At 48.0% G+C, this 21,972-nt stretch overlaps 6 protein-coding genes across 6 annotated transcripts; 5 read left to right on the top strand and 1 right to left on the bottom strand.

Moving 5' to 3' along the window:
- Positions 1–3,496: 3,496 nt before the first annotated feature.
- Positions 3,497–4,714, bottom strand: L3040_003978 (uncharacterized protein; the record flags this gene model as incomplete). The annotated part of the gene is made up of 3 exons (XM_007294842.2): positions 3,497–4,384; positions 4,432–4,575; positions 4,664–4,714. 3 exons carry the CDS (start codon positions 4,712–4,714, stop codon positions 3,497–3,499), a joined length of 1,083 nt encoding a protein of 360 aa, XP_007294904.2.
- A 2,526-nt stretch (positions 4,715–7,240) lies between these two features.
- Positions 7,241–9,057, top strand: L3040_003977 (uncharacterized protein; the record flags this gene model as incomplete). The annotated part of the gene is made up of 4 exons (XM_066156620.1): positions 7,241–7,624; positions 7,839–7,934; positions 7,994–8,641; positions 8,689–9,057. The coding sequence occupies 4 exons, from the start codon at positions 7,241–7,243 to the stop codon at positions 9,055–9,057; spliced, it is 1,497 nt and encodes a 498-aa protein (XP_066012196.1).
- A 2,026-nt stretch (positions 9,058–11,083) lies between these two features.
- L3040_003976 (uncharacterized protein) lies at positions 11,084–11,786 on the top strand (the record flags this gene model as incomplete). Its single annotated transcript, XM_066156619.1, has 4 exons — positions 11,084–11,191; positions 11,247–11,349; positions 11,415–11,710; positions 11,778–11,786. The coding sequence occupies 4 exons, from the start codon at positions 11,084–11,086 to the stop codon at positions 11,784–11,786; spliced, it is 516 nt and encodes a 171-aa protein (XP_066012195.1).
- Positions 11,787–12,454: 668 nt separating this feature from the next.
- Positions 12,455–15,174, top strand: L3040_003975 (uncharacterized protein; the record flags this gene model as incomplete). Its single annotated transcript, XM_007294844.2, has 3 exons — positions 12,455–14,120; positions 14,173–14,290; positions 14,337–15,174. 3 exons carry the CDS (start codon positions 12,455–12,457, stop codon positions 15,172–15,174), a joined length of 2,622 nt encoding a protein of 873 aa, XP_007294906.2.
- A 1,737-nt stretch (positions 15,175–16,911) lies between these two features.
- On the top strand, positions 16,912–19,093 carry L3040_003974 (uncharacterized protein; the record flags this gene model as incomplete). Its single annotated transcript, XM_066156618.1, has 3 exons — positions 16,912–17,029; positions 17,096–18,159; positions 18,209–19,093. 3 exons carry the CDS (start codon positions 16,912–16,914, stop codon positions 19,091–19,093), a joined length of 2,067 nt encoding a protein of 688 aa, XP_066012194.1.
- A 932-nt stretch (positions 19,094–20,025) lies between these two features.
- Positions 20,026–21,169, top strand: L3040_003973 (uncharacterized protein; the record flags this gene model as incomplete). The annotated part of the gene is made up of 4 exons (XM_066156617.1): positions 20,026–20,166; positions 20,378–20,580; positions 20,757–20,848; positions 21,006–21,169. The coding sequence occupies 4 exons, from the start codon at positions 20,026–20,028 to the stop codon at positions 21,167–21,169; spliced, it is 600 nt and encodes a 199-aa protein (XP_066012193.1).
- Positions 21,170–21,972: the final 803 nt, after the last annotated feature.

Genomic DNA, 21,972 nt, shown 5'->3' with positions numbered 1-21,972 from the left:
ATAGAGGAACATTAAAGAAGCTCGCTAATAACTCGATTTTATTTAAGCAAAAGGACTAAGAGAAAAAGCTAGAGCTAGTTACCGAAAATAAAAACAATTACTTAAAGCAGCGGGCACGTGCAGCTTACATTATAAGCTTATATCAGCTCGAGGCTATTTTCGACTTATTTACCGCCGCGCAAATTCAGCAAAAGGACTTTACTTTGGACGACATCACTTTTTTAAATAAGAGAATTGCATAGATAATAGAAAACCAGCAACGAGGCTTAATATACCTTAACATCGACTTACGTTTAGCGAAGCTATTCGTATTTATAAACGAGAGTTTTGCTAATAATAAGAACTATAGTTCACAAATTGGTTTTCTAATTATCTTAGCAATCGAAAAGAAGTTTAATAGCTCTTTTCTTATCTAAAGGAACTTTATCGCTATTAGTTCGACAAAATGCAAGCGAGTGATACGCTTTGTACTTGCATCGGAAATCTATAGCATAGTCTCCGGTATAAATATTGCTATTTGCGTAGCTACTACCTTTAAAATGATTACTAACAAGCTAGAAGTCCTCGAGGTCTTTATAGTCGTTTATACCGACTCGTATTCCCTTTACGAATGCTTTATCAAGCTCGGAACTACTAAAGAAAAGCGCTTAATAATCGATATTATAGCTTTTAGACAATCATACGAACGCCGAGAGCTCGCAAAGGTCAGATAGATTAAGGGAAAGGATAATTTAGCCGACTTTATAACGAAAATCAACTTAAATAAGTCGTTAGCGACCTTTATTAATACGAACAAGGCTAACGTACGTGTCGAAGGGTAGGTAGAGAGAGCATAAGAAGGTCAGGCCGAATTTGAAAGGAACGGTGATAGTATTTTTTATCGATAACGTTAAGAATGAAGGAGCTATTTTTACTTGTATTAAAATTGCAATTGCAATTGCAACTATTGCAATTGCAAAAGAGAAAATTGCGAGTGTAGGAATGAGGGGATCGGAGTTAAAGATTCGATCGAGGATAAAGGTGGCTCGTGCTTGGCACGTGCACCTTTGCTATAGCAACCACATGGTGGCCCGTGCACCTAATTATATGTAACTGCACCTTGCAGCTAGAATAGCTTCCTCCCTCAAGACTTAACAACACCACGAATGCAACCACTTGCCATTCGTATCAAGTTTCACGTGTGCACCCTATTGTGTAACCAACAGAGTCACTGAGATCGTCCGATCTCAAAGATTATGTCCCGTCCGTACATCCTAACATCCTCTTGCCTCGCGAGCACTCAAATCAAGCATGAAAACAGTCAAATATATATATATAATTCCTCCGGCTGATCTCTTCCCCCCTCCTGCGAAATACAGCATAATATCGAACCTTCAGCATCGATACACAACGCAAACGAATATCCATCCCGTCAATACCAAGCAGCCAACAAAAAGGTGAATAAGAAATCAACTCTTCCTGCCTGCCAACCCCCCCTCCCCCCGCAAGAATACAATCTACGCTAGATTTTCAATCTCCAGATTTTTGTAGCTATCCAGTGGCGTGGGTGGTATAGTGGTTACCACCTCCAGGTCAAGCTGGTGTTAGAGGAAGCCGTAACGATTTGGGGCCGAGTGGTTCAGGTTGTTATCTTTGGGGGTACCGGTAGCTCATCGATTTGCTCACTAGAGCTCATCCATAGGTAGTTCGCGTCAATCTCTACCTTTATGAAAAACACCTCCTGCGTTTACTACAAGCGCGTGTGCGTGCAATAGGTAAGTGTCGCATATGCAATACACGCGCGCAAATGGATAAAGGGGCTTACGGTTTGACGGTTGATAGCTGTTGTGGTTATTGTGGCAGATTATGGTTGTTGTTGCAGTTGTTGCAATTTTGATAATTGTCGCAGTTATTATAGGTGAACGGTAGAAAGAAAAGAAAAGAAGAGCGATATGAGTACCTAGGTATTAGTAAAGGAGGTTGAGGCTTACTCACGCGTCGCTTAGAATTATATCATGGATGCAATTGAAAGGTGGATAGGTAGATACGGTACCGGTAAGTCACGTACCGTTTAGAGTTGTATCATGAACACACTTCAAAAGTGAATAAGTAATCACCTGAACTCCTAGTTTCTCATAGAGCAATCGGATTATTAATCTAATCATTACTGTAACGGACTCTGGTGAATAGATTAATACTTATGATAATTGAACATGCGTTGCATGTGAGGGTGTCGATACTACGTATTCCTCCCCACCCCCCCCTTAAATAAAAGACGAAAAGTATATTTTTACTAAGGGCTGACCAGGGGGTTGTACCGGTACCTCTCACGCTTGAGAAGCAGTTCCTCAAGAATTCGTTATCTCTTTATATAATTCGTGGTAAAATCATATCAAGCAATGATTGATGCACAAGAAGGACTTACAAAATACTGGATAATCAATATATACGCTATTTTGCTACATCTCATAAGCGGTCAGCTTTACGGTCAGAATACGCTTTCGCCAGGTGGGTCCGTCTTTTATTTAAGGGGCGGAGGGATAAAGTACTAGTACTAGTAAGTAATAATAATAAAAGGTTAAAGTTTAGATTGGAAAATTTACGCGAACTATGCCTCGATGAGCTTTACCTACCGTACGTACTGTAGTGAGTGTATGATGGATAAGGTTGTTCCTTGTTTTGTTGATTTCACCAAATTCCACATGATAAAAAAGATCCGGATCAAAATGAAAACCGAACCCATTACGGAGGCTTCTCTTCTCCCACCACGGCCGGAGTTTTGTTTTGTTGTTGCTTTTTTCTATCCTTTTGCATTTGTACCTTCCCCCCCCCCCCCCTTAGAGAAGCCCGGCTGAGCTACGGATGGACGGATGGATGGGTCTGGCTGCGGTACGGCATGATAGAGTACGATTAAGAGAGCCGGATCTTATACGGGTCTCTAGAATGTAACCAAGAAAAGGTAAAGCGTTTTTTTTTTTAAAAAAAAAATATGGAATGGCGGTAATTCTTGTTAGCCGCTGATCACTCGTTCGTTTGTAGCATTACCATTTTGATATTCTATACATTTTAAGCGAGCTCGTCATATCCGCTGGAACGGTTGCTTGTATATAACGCGATAAATAAATAAAAGACGAAAATAGTAGCGATAGAATAAGACATTAATAAAGATTCAACAAGAAAATGATAGACGTCCAATAAGTGGAATGTTGAATTTAGCTAGCCCGGAGCCAGTTGTCTAGCGGGCTGCCTTGCCTCACTCAAGAGTTCATTCAGAGAAGGCAATGCCATCTCTATATTGCAGCGTAAGCCTATGAAGCTCGAGCTAAAAATTTGAAGCTGTACGATCTTAACTGGGCGAAGGTTAATCTATATGCAGATTTTAATAGCAGAAGCCAGATCCGAAGTTTAGCGAGGGCATGAGACTTCCCAAGACACTTATTTCAACAATCTGAGGCAAGAACCCAAGTCTCATCTGAGCCGTTACGACTGGTCTGTATGCAATCGCTCAATCTGCATTTTAGATCCCGAAAAATGCGTCGTCAAAATCCCCATGTTGCATTTCTCCCTGCCCGCCGATCCCGGCTTCGTCGTCGTTAAAGAAGATGTCATCGAAGACGCTGTCTTCCGCTCCAGCCATCTCCACATCTAGATTCAAATTCCTGCTGTTGTCTCCGTCGGCACTACTCGCCATTGCGAAAGCATCTACTTGCTTGTCCTGGCTGCTTGCATTTGCGTTCCCTTGGGCTGGGTTGGCAGATGCATTGAGATCAGTCATGTTGAAGTCTTGTGTGCCGAATGTAGAGAGATCGAAATTGGCAGTCTGCGCTTGCGATGTGTGTTGGGTCTGAGTGGCTTGTTGGGTCTGAGTGGCTGATGAGTCCTGGAAGGCGAAATCCATTTGGTCGAAATCTACTTTCGAATCAGCAGTATTATCGCCTTCGGGGATGTCGAAAAGCGAGTCGACCGCGGAGTTTTGGAGATCTGCAGTTCCTGGAGCTGAATCTGATCCAGGAGCTGCACTTTTGGTGTCGATTCCTAGGCTAACTGGCTTGGAGTCTGGGATTGCTTCGTTCGCGGAAACTGCTGGTATTGGGCGTGGGGAAAGCTCCACGTCTTCGGAGGGTTGTGGCTTGGATTTGAATTCTGGCACAGCCCGTCGCGGCTCGCTGAGCGTCTGCTTCTCTGGGCTTTTGTTGCCAACTTCCTGCTTGATCATTACATTCGGAGAGGGTGCGCTTCCGTTTGCGCTTTCGTTTATACTAGGCTCTAGAGTTGTATCTCTGGACTTTGATTTCTCCAATTTTGTCTCTTGGTCCGCATCAAGTATTGGCTCGGGATTCTCCAACGCGATCCGTTTCGAACGGATCTCCTCCAGATCTCTCAGCAGCACTGCCTTCGCTCGCACCTGTTACGTATTAGATGATTGGACCAGGAATATAGCGGTTTCCGTACAATGTCACTTTCGAGATCGTCCAAGGCTTGGTGGAAGTTCTCCGTAGCGCTGGGAATAAATGTCTTGAGCCTGGTATTTACGTTTGTGGGGTTCCTGGCACCGTCTTTGTTCGAAGAGCGGAGAGCTTTGCCTGTTTCTATGAGCTACTCCATGTTAGCTATGATAAGTCTTGCGAAGTGTTGGACAGGTCGTTCGGCTGCTGATCGAGTGAGTAGGTAGGTAGGTACTCACGATGCCATTAATCATGCTCTGCAGGATGTCCAAGGGAGGATTTGGAGCCATTGGGATTGATCAAAGCAGGGTGGATAGCAGATCGTATCTAGAAATTCCAGAGATAGGACATGCTACGTTGGTGTATTGAGGAGGAGGAGGAGGAAGTGAGAGGCTGAAGAGTCCTAAATGATGAAAGAGAAGCAAGGCTGATGCGGTTTCGATAATATCAACATTGGATGGTAAGTAAGTAAACGGCCTGAGCTTGGGCTTGAGCTTGGAGCCTTGGAGCCTTGGAGCCTTGGAGCCTTGGGCCTAGGTAGCTGCAGGCAATCCGGCTAGCCGCCGCCAAGGGACTTGCAGTAACAAATTTCTGGTAGGTTATGTGAATATGAACAGCTATAATTTAATAGGTAAAATAGTTGTCGGTCAATTGGTATCCTGTTTGACGAACATTCACGAATGCGACTTTTTATATTTGAGCCTGTCGCTCAGCGTCAGTGCTTCCTGGCTCACGGCAGATGGCGGCCAGCCATTTCCAATACGCTCTCTCCGTAGCCATAGGTAGAGATCCAATCTCTGGTTGGAGATTCAGCAAGCACGGTGTAGTATCCGTAATACAAGTAATTACTTCAAGTTGGTCGCAGGCGTAATTGTTACACCCTTGAGGGTAGGGTAAGCAGGGGGTTTAGAGTGGAAATTTAAACTTTTGAGGCACCCTCAGGCTATACCAAGTAGCAATTCGGGGGGGGGATGGTACAGCACAGTAGCTGTACGTACCGGTAGTAGTAGTAGTTATAGCACTCTTTGACCCAAAGCCCAAAGCCTAAAGCCCAAAACCCAAAGCCCAAAGCCAAAGCTCAAAGCCAAAAGCAAAGCCAAAAGCAGAGCCAAAAGCAAAGCCAAAGCCTAAAGCCAAAGCCTAATCCCAAGCCAAAGCCGCTCCAAGCTAGGCCTTCTGCAAGCTCTGCGGGCCGGAGGTGTCACATTTCAAGCCGTTTTGCTGCATTGACAGTGGACAGTGCCCCAGTAGTAAGTACTACTACGTACTACTAGTAGTACGTAGTAGTAGTACGTAGTACCTAGTACCTACCCCAGTACCCCTGGCATCTGGGCCCCGAAACGGTTCATCCCATGCATATGAAACACAACGCTGGTCGAGTAATTGCGTGTGATGGGTGAGAAGGGAGGGAAGATAGAGTACCGGTAGATACCCTACTGTCCGGTGTACCCTATCTTGAAAGTATCTACACTCGGCTCGGTACCGGTAGTTGTAAGTAGAGGAAGAGCATCACCCGGATGACAATTCCACAGCTCTCAATAGGTACTACGTACTACGTATGTGTACAAATAAATCGCTCTCTTATGCGGTTAGTCTCGGAGATAAGTTACAATAGCCTACTTGTCTTTGGGAGATAGGTACAGTAAGGGATACCTCGTACTGTAAGATAGCGATACGGTAGGTAGTTCGTTTCGCAGTCTTACCTGTGCTCTTATCAATCAATCAATCAATGGCTTTGCTCGGGAGTTCGTAGGTATGTAGCTAGGTAAGTCAACAACCGAGGAGAAATCAATCATACGTTGTATGTAGGCATATATATTTCTGGACATCTGGCCTCGAACATGGAATGTACAGTGCGCATAGTATTCTGTTCTTTAGTATTTAGTATTTAGTATATATTATATGTTATATATTATACATTATACATTATATATTATCCATTTCCGTACTTAGTAATGTGCATCTCATAATCTGCTCGTGCCGGGTAGGGATAGAGTACGGAGTACCTAGCTGCCGTCTGACAGGCCAAGCCCAGTCTTTTTACTTCCTTAGCGCCATCCCATCCAAATCCACCCCCAATCCCGCATCCCCCATCTCGTCCCCCTCGTCCTCCTCGTCCTCCTCGTCCTCCTCCTCCCTCCTCCCCCCCCCCCCCTCCCCTCCCAGACACAAAACCCCATTTCCCTCTACCTACTCAGCATCAATCAATCAATCAAATCAATCAATCAAACAATCAATCAATCCACCGTTGTCCATCGCCAGGACGTGAGGCTCGCGAGTGGTTTTCCTCCTCTCTATTCCTCTCGTCTCGTCTCCTCTCATCTCTTCCAATCTCTTTCTTCCCTATCAAAACCAGTTATCATCGTCGCCTTCTTAAATTTCCCATCGCGGTCTGTTCTGTCGCAGAGCTCTCCTCCGCTTCGTTCTCGTCCCACTCGTCTTCGTCTCCGTCTCCGTCTCCGTCTCCTCCTTTGAGCTTCGTCGCGCGCAGCAAGTAATACATTGCGATATTTCTTCCTCTCGAAGAAAATTCACCCATCGTCGTCTTCGTTCGGCTCTTTTTTCCCAAAAGAACCCGTCTCCGATTTCCGAGTCTCTGCGCCCTTCTTGTTGTTCGAGTTACACAAGAAGCCTTTTGTCAAGTCCAAACCCCTCGTCCTCCTTCTTCCATACATCCGTGGTATCAGGAGTCTCGAGCTTGAAAACAGCTCATTGTGCGGCCGAAGGATCGTGCTGCCGCTGTAATATCACCGCATCGCATATCTCGCCAGTGCAAATTCGACTCGCCTTTCTTCCAGCTCTCGAAATCCCTTACCATGTCCGACAACGGTCCCCTCCCTCCCAGCGCGCAGCTGCCGCCACCACCGCAGACGACCGCCGGCGCGCCTGGCTACGAAAATGGGCACAATGGCCAGAACAGCACCCACATGCCCCCGCCACCTCTTCCTCCGGTTATCATTCCGCAGAACACCAATCCAATTCCTACCGCTGTCACTTCTCCGATGGGGGAGAATGGAGGAATGATGTCTCCGGATAGTGCTGGTGGATTTGTGCGCCGGGCGGCTCCCGAGCCCAACAAGCGCGCCTTATATGTTGGAGGTCTTGATCCCAGAGTCACTGAAGACGTGCTTCGCCAGATTTTCGAGACCACTGGCCACGTTCAGAATGTCAAAATCATCCCTGACAAGAATGTAGGTGCTGTACGTATCAAAAATCTCTCTAGTCTGGGAAAATGAGCTGTGAAAAGGCCCAGTAGTTTCACCCTTCCAACGGGATGCTACAGAACTTCAGTTTTGGCTTGCAAGGTTGCAGCCTGCCAAAGAACTGCAAAGAACTGCCGCGAAATATTCACTGCATCAATTCTTGGCGCTTCTGAGGAGATCGGCTAGCTAATATTTGTTTGCTACCTCACAGTCTAAAGGCTTCAACTACGGCTTCGTAGAATACGACGACCCCGCAGCGGCAGAACGTGCAATGCAGACCTTGAACGGCAGACGTGTCCATCAGGCGGTATGTTCAAAGCTTTTTCTCTTTCGATCTGACGTCTGATACTGACAATGTCCTCGCAGGAGATCCGCGTCAACTGGGCCTACCAGTCGAACACCTCCAACAAGGAAGATACTTCAAACCACTTCCACATTTTCGTCGGCGATCTCTCGAACGAAGTCAACGACGAAGTCCTCCTACAAGCCTTCTCTGCCTTTGGATCTGTGTCCGAGGCGCGTGTCATGTGGGACATGAAGACGGGCCGATCCAGAGGATACGGATTCGTTGCTTTCCGCGAGCGCCAGGATGCCGAGAAAGCCTTGAGTTCCATGGATGGAGAGTGGCTGGGATCTCGTGCCATCCGTTGCAACTGGGCCAACCAGAAGGGACAACCATCAATCTCTCAACAACAGGCCATGTCTGCTATGGGCATGACTTCAACAACCCCCTTCGGCCACCACCACTTCCCTACCCATGGTGTCCAAAGCTATGATATGATTGTTCAGCAGACCCCTGCTTGGCAAACCACCGTCTACGTTGGCAACCTGACACCATACACTACCCAGAACGACCTCATCCCTCTCTTCCAGAACTTTGGATATGTTGTTGAGACCCGATTCCAAGCTGACCGCGGCTTCGCTTTCGTCAAGATGGATACCCATGAGAATGCTGCAATGGCTATCTGCCAGTTGAGTGGCTACAACGTTAACGGCCGACCTTTGAAGTGTAGTGTGAGTGAATCCGTGCAATTTTCATTTCAAGACTGACATGTCTTTAGTGGGGTAAGGACAAGGCTCCCGGTCAACCTGGTGCAGATGGCTCTCAAGCACCCTGGAGCCCAGCGGTCCAGACCCCCGGTGGTTTCCAAACTCCTACCAGCTTCTTCCCTCAATATGGTGGACTGCCTCAACAACCTCAGGGACCCCAATCAGCTGGCCCGATGCCTTCTCAGCAATCTCAATTCCCAGCTCAAGGCGGGTACGGTGCCCCAGCTCAATCACCAGCCCAGTACAATAACCCTCAGATGTACAACCCAGCCTCGCAGAGCGCTGGCGGTTACGGTCGTGGCCAGCCAGCACCCAATGCCCAGTGGAGTGCTCCCGCCACACAGAACTTCAACAATGGCTTCAATGGTTACCAAGGATAATTCATCTAAAAAGTAACCATATCTAGCTTGTCTTTTGCGAATTCGCGTGGTGGGATTCACGGACTCGGGATTCGTTTCGTCTTTGCATCTGATTCCCCCCCCCGCCCTCCTTCTCTCGCTGCGTGTTGCCTTCTAGGCTCTCCAACTTGAAACTTGCATAGGACTTTTTCATTGGACTGCTCTCTTTTTAATACAAGATGTCTGTGTTTATTAATGTTGGGGAGGTGATATTGTTAAGCGTCGTCCACTAAAAAAAGTTGTTCTTTCTTAGGTTATCCTGGTCGACTTGATTGGGTACCTGTATTTTCGGCTTTCTTGATATTGGCCTGCTCCTTCGCCTCTCGTCCTCATGAGTCCAACGAATCTACTATAGCGACTACCCAGTTCCTACGTCTCCACTTTCCGTGTGTTTTAGCCGTTGCTGAGTGGGTTGGAGAGGTTTGAAGTTGTTGGCTACATAGGATTCTGTATAATGACAAAGACCTTTGATGTGCTGCTCCCCGCAAATCTCGACCCTGCCTCCCGAAGTACGTTAGATGATTCTCACGATTTGATACAATGATGCCTTTGTAACTGGCTAGCCTGTTTAGGGTCCACACGATCATAGCCCTGCAGCGATAGTTGTGGTATGCAGTAGCTGTGACAGAAAAACTTGAATGTCGAATGGGACTGCGAGGATGATCAAACTCCATGTTCCGTGGCAATAGAATTTTAGGGAATTTCCGATTGTCCCGAAATTTTGACCTCTTCGGTGTGTTGTAGTTGTTGTTATTGTTGTATTTATTAACGTCGAGCGGGTATCCAAAACGCAATGCTTAGACCTTGAAGACCTCTTATAAGGTACGGCGGCGTGCTAAGTAAAGGAATTATATATAAAGTACTATTTAATCGAAAGTAAAAACTACGTTAAGGAAAACCTCTCGTCAAATAGCTAAATACTTGTAAACCCTTTAAAAGCAATTCATAATGATGTGCGTCGAGTTTTCTTTCGACAACTATCGAATACGTGTAGCTTTACGGGCGGCTTCGATCCGTATAATACAAACATCGTTCTCTTGCGTCGTAGAGCTAAAAAGGCTTACGCTCGTAGCCTTTGGATAAAGCCGATGTGTTTGCAAAACGCTCTTTCGATAACGCAATACCGTGTTTTCGATCAATCGAACTAAGCCCTTCTTGTCTTATCTCTTATACACGTTCCTCTTTTATCGTAAATCCTCTTGGTCTTTTCAATCGGTATGCCCGTTAAGTATAAATCGTAATCGGCGTAGTATTCGAAAAGAAGAAGGAGAGAGGTTCGGAATCGCCGGTAAAGGAAAATCTTTTCGAAAAGACGTCGCATATCGACGATTCAATTTCGGCTCTCTAGACTCTTTATCTTTCTTTCTACCGCAAAAGAAAGAAAGAAAAAGAGCTAAAGGTTCGTAAGGGGCATTTCGTACAGGTAAAAAACCGTAGCCCCACCTCTTCGGTGTGCAAGTGCGCTATGGCGCATTTAGCCTATGAAGAAGATGTACGGAGTACCCAATTTACTTGATCCTAGTTGTTCTCTCCAATCAAAGTGGTAGTTACGGTGGTTAGATATTGGCATTGAGTTTAAATAAGAGGGAATCGCCTGAGACTAATATCGATTCGATTAGGTACTCCGTAGTCAGCAAATCTTTGGCCACTACGGTACCTATTCAAAATGTTTTGTATAAAAGTCCGATCCTCTCGGACCTATTATTACCAGTACATCTGTGCTTATATATCGATCCTTTCAATACGCGACAATTTAAAAAGGACATTGCAATACTATAGATAGTTTGCCACACGTAAATCCGGGTTTTTATTTAGGGTGAAATTTCGATATAAATATAAAAATATTTTCATCTACGGTTACTGAGAAGAATATGGTCAAAGAGATATAAATCTCTGTTTGCACCTAGTCCAGGGTAAACCGATCATCTTCCTTACCATCATCTTCTGCTTTTGCAAGCCTATTCCTTTTCGTCAGCTCTTATCAATCTTTAAAACTCGAATCTCCAAGATGATGCTATTATCACAATCTATCTGCTCGATCTTGCTAGCCTTGAGCTTTCTCTTTGATGGGGCTTATGGGAAGAGAGGCGTTATCGCTTATCGAACTGTTTCTCAAGTAGGTTTCACTTGATTCATATAATATAAGCTTATATTAATTACGGGAATTATAGCGGGAAGCTAGGAAGACCAACAAGTATGGAATGCCTTACAGAGGTAAAGTGGTCGATCAGAAACGCAGACGCTTAAATTCACTAGGGCCTGGCTACTATACGAGTAAGTTAATTCATATATTTATAAGTCGTTACTTACTCATTACGCGGAGTTAATAATTCAAATAGGCAACAAACCTGGTGGCTGGATGAGACAGTCTGCTTCCTGGTTCGATGGTGGGGCGCCATGGTATTGTGCTATCGAAGCGGATATCGAAAAGGTCGAAGACCTTAGCAAAGTATGGATCCCAAAATCTTACTTGAAAATTGATGAGGATGGTGAGATGAAGACGAAAAAATTATGGACCTGGAACTCCGACAACGAAAAGGAAATCCACAAGTATATCAAGTTGCAGGGCGTGCGGGACCCGGAGAATGCATTACTGTTTTCACACATACAAAATGAGCCTGGGAAGGTGCAAATGGTTATTCCAACTAGAATGATACACAACGATAAGTTGGATTTTTATGCTAAATGCTGGGAATCAATAGAAGAGCTAAACCTATATTCGGGGGAAACCGTTCATTGGATGAGTTGGGATATTGTTGGTAAACCGAGCGAAGAGCCGAGCAGGTTTGGGGGGTGGTTGTTGGGTTGCATCAGATTCTTAAACACATGCATTTGATAGTGAATTTCCGTTCTTGGTAACATGTAAATACATTAACAGTAAGGAAAAATCAAACTTTGTACGAAGTACTGATAATAAGATCAATAACATCAGACACCCGTAAATGGAGGTGGCTAGCTCACGTGACAACTATAATTACCTGCCACCTCCATCTCGCGAGAGCTGCTTTGTCAGCAAGGCGGTAGAGACGTCAGACACTCGAGCAGCCTCGGGAGCATCCAGAAAATTGGTATCATCACGTGTGACACACGAGGCGAACGCGGTTCACGCCCTGTTGCGCGCTTGGGGCCTACGACGACGACAGCAATATCGCGAAAATTCCAGACTTCTTGAACTCATTCAATTCTTCCACAAGTGACCTCTCCGATCAATTGTATGCCGGCTGGCCCGATCCGCCTTCCAGCTTTCTCACTTGCCTCTCGGGGACTGCTTGCGAGTTGCTGGAAGGCTCGGATCCTTCCTTATATTTCAACAACCCTCAATTCGTCCACGACCACGACTACGAATTTCACATCCGCGTATTCCTCGATCGCAGACGCAATGCTAGGACGCGCAGCCAGCGCCCATGCGGCCTCGAAGCCCAGGACGCCCCTCGAGAAACAACTCTTCCCATCCAGTAGCCCCGCGCAGAACGGCAACATCGAAGAGCAGTTCAAGAAGGCCCGGTCGACACAGTCTATCGGTGGATTTACCAGCGGCGTAACAAATACATTCGCGAAGCCGCCTATACCCTCGAAGTCATCAAAACCCTCGCATCCTGCCCCGCTCGTGTCTAGATCAACCAACATCAAACAGTCCTATCCGCGAGTCGCCAGTTCCTCCTCGACCGCATCTTCCTCTTTATCATCTATCTTCGGTAGTAGAGACTCTTTTCGAGATAGTCCCGACATGATAGACCTCACCGAGGATTTACCGCGAGAATCGAAGCCCGCCATATTGATGAAGCAACAATCAACTCCCACTCCGGCTGTCGAATTCGACGAGAACGACTTTGATGACGACGACGATATAGATATAGACTTTGATTACAGTGTACCGATGTCTATGGCAGCACCGCCCAAGCCCATTACGCAAAAGCAATATTTACCAGAACCGTCTCCGTACAAATTGCCACAGCTGCCGCGCCAAATCACCCCACAACATCCCACAAGCAGTGCTCAGACATGGTCTTCATCTCCCCCCTCGCACAAGCGCACACCTCCTGGCGTACTCAAGAGAAAGTCAGGGGATGAATTGCCAAGTCAGGAATTCAAGGCGACCGAAGGAGAGATTCCTGGCCCTGACCCTAACCCTCGAGCGCCCAAGCGAAGAACGCTTCCTTGGATGCAAAAAAAGGCCGAACATAACGAGATTCTGGATTTGCAGGACGAGGACGAAGAGGCTTTGGCTGATTCTTCATCCACACCAAGCAAGTTATGCTTCAAGTGCCGTGAGAGCGGTCACTATGCTAAGGACTGTACGAGGAGGGGGTCCAAGTATGATTATACTCCCCGGGATAAACAGATGCCGTGGAATAGTACTGGAAGTGCCATAGCGCAAGACAAAAAGAGGTTTAAGGAGATGCAGAAGAAGAAAGTAGCTGATCTTTCAGCTGGAGGAGGTCGTGTGAAGCCAATTGCCATGGCCCCTATTACTCTCAGTAGCGAACAACAAAAGGTTCTTGACTTGGTGGTGAATCAGAGCAAGAGTGTCTTCTTTACTGGATCTGCAGGAACTGGAAAATCGGTTCTGATGAGAGCTATCATTGCCGAGCTACGGAGAAAGTATATGCGAGAGCCCGATCGCATCGCAGTTACGGCTTCGACTGGCTTGGCTGCGTGTAATATCGGCGGAGTCACGCTGCACAGCTTTGGTGGTATCGGGTTGGGCAAAGAAGAAGTGCCTGTTCTCGTGAAGAAGATTAGGAGGAATGCGAAGGCCAAGAACCGCTGGATCCGAACGAAAATTCTCATCGTTGATGAAATTTCCATGGTTGATGGCGACCTCTTCGACAAGTTGGAGGGTATTGCAAGAGCAATGAGGAATAATGGACGACCATTTGGGGGGATTCAACTTGTCATCACAGGTGATTTCTTCCAGTTGCCTCCCGTTCCGGATTTTGAGAACAAGACTAGAGGAGCCAAGTTTGCATTCGATGCTGGCACATGGCCTACAGCTATACACCACACCATCGGCCTTACAGAAGTCTTCCGTCAAAAGGATCCAGGTGAAGACCTCCCAACCTCCTATGAAGCGCGGAGGCTGTGCTAACAGATTAGTCTTCGCCAACATGCTTAACGAGATGCGGTTGGGCAAAATAACGGACGAGACTATTGCCGCGTTCAAGAAACTGAGTCGTCCTATACCTTATGAGGACGGACTAGCCGCTACTGAGCTGTACGTCACTGCTGGTACTCCTCATGGTATCATGCTAACTGTTTAGCTTCCCGACCAGAAACGAGGTCGAGAATTCCAACGCATTCAGAATGCGTAACTTGCAAGGCCAGTCTATGAAGTTCGAGGCTCGGGACACAGGAACTATCATGGATATCGCTATGCGAGATAAGCTGCTGTCGAACATGATGGCGCCGAAAGTGCTCGAGCTGAAAAAAGGCGCACAAGTCATGCTGATCAAGAATATGGATGATGGACTTGTCAACGGATCATTAGGAACCGTCATGGCTTTCATGGACGAGAAGACCTTCGAAATGTATGACAAACGACCGGAGCTATTTCAAAAGGAAGATGATCCAGAATTGAAATCGATAAGACCACAGGGGACGGGAATGGCCTACCCTCTTGTCAAATTTGCGGTCGCCGATGGCTCCTATAGGGAGATTCTTGTTCAACCCGAAGAATGGAAAGTTGAGTTACCTAGCGGTGAGGTGCAAGCTCAGCGAGCGCAAATACCTCTCATTCTTGCCTGGGCGCTCTCGATTCACAAAGCCCAAGGCCAGACCCTGGAACGTGTCAAGATTGATCTCAAGAAGATCTTCGAGAAGGGCCAAGCATACGTTGCCCTCAGTCGAGCTACCAGTCAAGCCGGACTCGAGGTACAGAATTTCGACAAGACTAAGGTCATGGCTCACCCGCGAGTTGCACAATTCTACGACAGCCTGTACAGCGTAAATAAAGCTCTCAAGCATCCAACTGTAGCGAAGCCTCCTCCAGCCAAGAAGGCCATGTCATACGAAGAAGAGTTTATGATTGCCGAGATGGAATCGGCTGACGCATACGGCTTCGATGAAGAGGAAGCCATGGCTGCTGCTGCCTACGGATGAAGACTCGATACTTCCGGTGAAAGTGAAGTTGGGAATTTGGGAGGAGATAGCATGAGTTTTTGCTATCGAGGGGAGCATTGATTCTTCGGAAGCGTATGTATGCCAGGGCCCCTTTCCCTCTGCCGATGGGAGATTTGGTATCTTGTGGGAAGGGAAAGTGGAAGTGTCTGGAACCCAAAGTCAACATATGCCTAGCTGCTCATGGCTCTCATGGGCTGCGTATTGGAGCTACTGTTATGACACAGCATTGGGTGTCGCAAATAGCCAAAATAGCTGTTGCTATTTGCTCCTGTCGGTATTACTACCAGCCATAATTCTCGGACTGTGATCGTCCCCTTTTAACTGTTGCTTTATGAACAGTCTCACCTGTTGATGCTGCCTTTGGCATCTTCGGCTCTACTATACAGTCTAGTCTGTTTGTTGTTCTTTGGTCTAGTGATCATGAGGGTCTCCTCTCTTCTCCTCCCCTTTCTTTTGTTATGTTTTCTCTCCTTTCTCATGATATCAGAAACTTTATTTATCTTTGTAAAGTACGTTTCCTAGAGGTAATAGTAGTGGTAGTATTGTTTTGACGTCTATTGCGGGTCCTAAGAGTCCGACTTATCACCTCCCGAAAGGGATTCCGACGTGCCGGCACTAGATCCCGACTTCGTAAAGGAAGGCGGTTTCAGCTCATTTAACAGTTCTTTAAATAAAAAGTCCATCCATATCGACAAGATTAAAATCACGAAAGGAAAAAGATATAGATCGATATAAAATCCCGGGTCTTTAATCCCGCGGTATCGCAGCTTTAATTTATTCTAATGCTTCTTATTAACGGCAAGTGTTAGTTATCAATGTTTTAATCGCTACGGTCGCTTTTTTATTGCGACTAGTTATTAGCGACTCGACACATCTTCTTTCCGATCATTTAATCGAGTATTTGATCGAGATTCTCTATCTCTTTCTCTTTCTCTCTTCCGTGCCTCTTCTATTCGTAATCGATTATAATTGTAAGCTCTTTCGAGCTAGCATCTATTAGAGGTTCCTCTACCGTATAGCAATCCCGAGAGTTCCGAAGAGCCAGGCCGCCACCGTGTCCACTTTATTCCTTCAGCGTTTTTATATAATCGATCGTAAATACCGCTCTCCCAGTGTCCAGAAAAAGTCGAATTCAATCGTCGAATAGAATCATCGAGCTGATCGATAATATCGAATTCGGATTCTATTTAAAAAAGTATATTGTAATACCTATTTCGTATCTTTAATCGTCTTCTGTTCCGTCGGTAGATACGAAAGAACCGGCTAGCATTAAAGTGCATCGCTTCGATTACTTCGGAAGATGTGTTTTCTAATCGGCTTTACGAATATTAATAGAAATATCGTAAGTTCGTAGCTAGCGCCGCATACAGGCTCAGAAACCCGTCTTCGTTGACCCGTTTCCTGGAAGTGAAATTGTGAAGGGAAGGAAAGCAAAAAATATAGTCTTGGCAAGCTTATCGATAACGACTCAGGGGAACGAACATCTGAGGAAGCATAACGTAGCACACGCGTTTTCTTCCATCCCAACAACCGCCCCCCGCCCCTTTCCTCCCTCAAACCCGGAGCTACCAGGCAAGCTCTCACTTCTCCCGGACTGGCAGATCTTATCCCATAAACCATAAACAATCAAACAATCAACGTCTTCACAACTGGCCGCCAACACTTCCTCACCTGCACGGCAGAGACGCTGGCTGGCATACAGCACACAGCGACATCATGTCGAATACCTTCATTGGACTCACCATGCTGGTAACGCTCAGTGCGCCACCCGGTGCCCAGCTGCGAGGAGTGGTCAGTGGCATTGAGCCCGGGAGGTCCTTGACTCTGCGCAATGGCAAGCACCTTCCCATAGTCCAGTCCAGCTACACTGTTTACCGCACTTGCTAACACCATTCTTCAGTAACATGTCCAGCAAACGGCAAGTTCGTTCCCGAGTTTACCATCAACGCTTCGGAGATCGTCGAGCTCGTCGAGGCCACGAACGAGAACGCGCAGCTCCCCCGCCAACCACCTCCTCGCCCCACTCCCGCAGCTGCCCCCGAGCTCAAGACATTCGAGGATCCTGCTATTTTGAGCATGAGCAAGATACCGGCTGGAACTACGCCTGCGAATAGCCAGAGGCCGAGTATACCTGCGCAATGGAGCGCTAAGTCTACGGAGCCGGATGACTCGGCGCGGACGGCGACGGGTAGGGAGAGCAGGCCGAAGGCGTTGCGGGAACTTACGCCTGCTGCGACGTTGGTGGAACCGATGCAGAAGATGCGTGTGAAGGTTAAGCCGCACGATGACGACGTTGTTGCCATACCGGTGATTGAGGAGCTGGACGGCGAGGCGGAGATTGTTCCTGAGCAGCCGGTCGCGAAGGCGAGGACGCGTAGGGGTAGGAAGAACCGCAAGCCGCGTGAGGAGGTGGTGGATGAGAATACTAATTCCAAGGGCTGGAGACAGACGCCGCTGTTGGAGCCAACGACCAGTTTTCAGCCGTTTGCTACGCTAAAACGGAAGAATCGGCTGAAGGGCGGCAAGGTGGAGGAGAGTGGTTGGGCGACGGAGGACGCTACTGATGTACAAGAGATGGGCGATTTCGACTTCGTGGGCAGCCTGGCGAAATTTGATAAACATACTGTTTTTAACCAGATCCAGGCGGAAGACAGTATCGCCGAAGAGGATCGGCTGGTATCGCACAACAGGCTGCCGAAAGCGAAACCGGGGACGGCTGGTGGGAAGAATCTTCATTATACGGAGAACGTTCTAGAGGCTCCTATTGGAGGGGTCAAATCTACGGCGTGGAAGAGTGAAGCTGGGGAGAGTGGGGAGGAGAGGGCAAGCCAATTGGGATCTGGAAGTGGGAGACGCTCTCGTAGAACCGAGCGGGTGGAGAGGGCTGAGAGCAAGTTTTCGTTGAGTCGGCGACCAGTCTCTCGTAAGGGTAGTGTTGTTAACCATCCTGCTCGCTCTGTGTCGGTAGGATTTCTTGAGACGGATCAATGTTTTCTCTGCTAACTTTTCACAGATTCCGATAGCTGCTGCAAAGCCTTCTTTCTTCCTTGTTCCGTCCAATGGTCGATGCGAGACCATATCAGCTCTGCAGATGCTCAACCTTGAGAACATCGCGGACCACGAACTTGGCCTCTCAGAAGAGATGATGACAGAGAACGCTGGTCGAGGAATCGCCGAAGTTGCTCTGTCTGCACTGAACATCGGTGGTCGAGGTCTAACCCAAGGCAAGACTAGTATTGTACCGACGATCGTAGTATTTGCCGGAAACAGCAAAAGCGGACTTCGGGCAGTCGCGGCGGGTCGACAAATTCGAAACCACGGTTTCAATGTTATCGTCTGCGTCCTCGGACTAGAGCGGGAAACTGAGCTTCTTGTCGGCTTGAGACGTCAAATCAAGGTTTTCCGGGGCTTTGGAGGCAAGATCCTCACCAAGATCGAGCTTCTGGAGTACGTCAAGACTCTCGAATCGCCTCTTGAACTCATCATCGATGGTCTGCTTGGTCTAACTATCTCATTCGAGGAATTAAGAACAGGCGATCAAGCTTCAGCATATGAACTCATTGCCTGGGCAAATCGCAGCACAGCTCGTGTTTTGGCAATCGATGTCCCTACAGGTGTTGACCCTACATCTGGCAAGGTCAGCATCGTCGACGGCCGCCAACTATACATCCATGCCGATTTCGTCGTCTCGATGGGCGCTCCTAAGAAGGGACTTCTAGAGGCAATGTCGCTGGGCGAAGGCATCGCTGATGAAGATAGCACAGGCTGGCAGCTCTTCGTTGCTGACATTGGTCTTGGACCTGCGGCATGGAAGAAAGGCGGTACGAGGGTGAGGAAGGGAGTGGAGTTTGAAGGTAGCTGGGTTCTGCAGATGCGGTTCCAGGGTGGTGGGGAGTAGCTGAGATCTATGAGCCAGATGCAGCGAAGTTGCTGTCCACGACCTAAGGATCATTGGGGTGGGGGGGACGGGGGGGCTGGTTGTATACTTTTGCTGGGTATTATTAGCATGGCGTTTTACGCGGAGCAGGTGGGCTGGGCTGCTTATTTACTGGTGCACGTATGCATTAACTGCAGGGAGTGGGAGTGGGAGTGGGAGTGGGAGGTGGAATGGCGCTGGGGTTCACAAAAAAAAAGTATTTTGATATTCATTCGGCTGCACGAGTAGCTTCACTCCGTAGGGGATCCAAAAATGATGGGTAGTTCGTAGCTAGCTTTCCATGCGATTAATTCATATTCCATCGTCACTGACTTAATCATTTGAGGAAGTCATAGGCTCCGTTTCTCCTGTACACTTGGTGGCTTACTTTGGAAAATACAGGCTTTGCTTTGCTTTGATTGCTCTTCTGGATGGGTATATCTGTCGCTCTTCCTCCTCGAGACCGAGACTATAAGCAGCAGGCCCACTCATCCAGCTGTGTCAAGTCCAGCGGCGCCATGATACAGTACCGCCCGGCCAGAACTTCGCACCTCAACTGAAGAGGCCCAGTAGGAGGGTGATAGATACACTATCTCCAGATGGCCCGGCAACTGCCGAGCCCTCGCTTGCCTACAGCGTGAATGTGAATGTGAATGTGAATGGCACGCGAGCAGCGGCTGCAAATCAGGCTTGATGTATGCATATATATATCACATGTATATCTCCCTCGTTCATCTATTTCTCGTTTCCCTCTCGGCCATCTCCCCGTGTGTTCTGCCCGTACTCCGTATAACCTTCTCCGTATCTCCCCATCTCCTCATAATCATACCCGGCTGACCAGTATAACGAAAGCAAAGGGGACGTTTCTTCACTTGCCTCCGTGCCTAAAATTGGAAGAGAGAGGAAAAACAGAAATGCCGCTCAACTACCACTCCGAAAACAACGATTCTGCCACGGCGCGAAAGCGACGTCGCCGGCTTCGGGAAGGTAGCTATCGTCACCGGGTGTGCCTCTGGCATCGGGCTCGCAACCGCTCAAGTCTTCCTCGGCCATCAGTAAGTCGACCTCATCACGGCGCGCACTCTATTCTCTCCCACACCGAGATTTTCCACTCGACTAGAAAGACAGACCAGTCTGTTCTCATCTCATATGTAGAGGACAAGCTAGCTAACCCCGAGATCTGGCTCCCAGATACGAAGTCCTCGGCATCGACATCAAAGACATGAACGTAGAGACACCGTTGAACCGTTACTCCCCCCCTTCTAGTATCTCGATAGTACCAATTTCCTCCCGAAACTACTACTACTCCCGAGATACTACAAAGACGGCGTGTCTGCTATCCTCCCGGTCATTCAGTACGCGAAAATCGACGACCAGCGCGACCACGAGCGCTGCCACTTTCGTAGAGGTGACCTACTACCCGGCGGCGAATGCGACCAGGCAATCAGGATCTGCGTCTCGAAACTCGGGTACGTTACAACCTATGTTGTTCTTTTAGGCGTGCACGTGCCACGACCAGGCTATCTGCGGAAACCACCCCCCTCCTTTCCCCCCTCGCTTAACTATTAGCCGAGTCCAAGCCAAAGTTCTTGTCTTTGTCTTTCTGAAGCTTACAAAAACCTGCATACTGACAGGAAAAAAACAGCAATCAGATCGACGTGCTCGCCAAAGTCGCAGGCATAACAGACACCTACGAAGCCATCGACATCTTCACCGATCGCGAATGGGACTGCATCAGTACGTACAGACATACAGACAGACCCATTCATCAAAAAAAAAAAATCTCTTCCCAGCCCCTCCCTCCCTTCCTTTGCCCCCTGCCCTTTTCACCCGGCGGAAATAAACACACACGGAGAAAAACTTTTCGCTCCAAGAGTAGGCATGAATCTCACAGTGCCCACGCGCATGATCCACGCCGTCCTCCCCTTCATGAGAAGCAAGCAGCGCGGCTCCATCATCAACGTGGCCCCCAGAACTGCCGCTGCCGCTACCGGCCTGGCCTACACGACGAGCCAGCATGGCCTGCTAGGCGTGACGAGGCATACGGCGCTGTCGTAATTGATCGCGAGCTTCAGATCGAGCATCGCAACATTACCCCTCATATTTTCCACCAAGGCCATCTGAGCCGGCAGCCTCCCCCAATCGTGGAACGCCCTCGTCCAGCGACCAAGGCTAGAGCCCAGGCGGCAACAGTGGTCGGGCGTGAGGAGCGCGGGGGATCTGAGGAGCCAGGTCTTGAGGTCGATGGAGGAGGGGAAATAGGAGTGGACTTGAGTGTTGACGGAGGGGTAGAAGCAGCGCGCGATTGGGGTCTGGAAGGCGATGTGGGCGGTGGTGGTGATGCCTGTGAAGGTTTGGAGCGTTGTTAGGATTGTGTTTTCGTAGTCCTGATCACACACACACAAACACACACACACACACACATGCATATCCACACATATTAGAATGATTCCCGCATATGATGATTCCGGGGAATGCAAAGAGATGGCTTATACAACGCGTAGTCGTTGTTGGGACACGTGGGTTCTGAGCTACGTAGCCTTTGGCGTGCTTGATGACTACAGTCTTGGGCCATCGGGAAGGGGGTCCACGAATTCGCCTCGGTAGACCAAGTTGGCGGGGCCTCCAGAGAGTCTGGTAAGAGAGGAGCAGGCGCATGTTCCACCCTGAAGGCTGCGCTTCACTTCGAGCTCAACCTCCTCCTCTGTGGAGAGTCTGGTCGCTGTTGGTTTTGGCAAGTCAGAGTCCATTGTTGATGTGTCGGATGTAGAATGACGGAAGTGGAATGATATCTGGAAATGAGATGAGATGAGGAGGATGAGGAGGAGGCGGAGGAGGAGAAAAAGTAGAAGAGGAAGAGG

The sequence above is a fragment of the Drepanopeziza brunnea genome (genome assembly GCF_022702325.1).
Source record: "Drepanopeziza brunnea f. sp. 'multigermtubi' strain 214-2 chromosome Unknown ctg5, whole genome shotgun sequence".
NCBI lineage: Eukaryota > Fungi > Ascomycota > Leotiomycetes > Helotiales > Drepanopezizaceae > Drepanopeziza > Drepanopeziza brunnea.
Note: the sequence above shows the minus strand (reverse complement) of the source record. Positions and strands in the feature narration are given on the sequence as shown.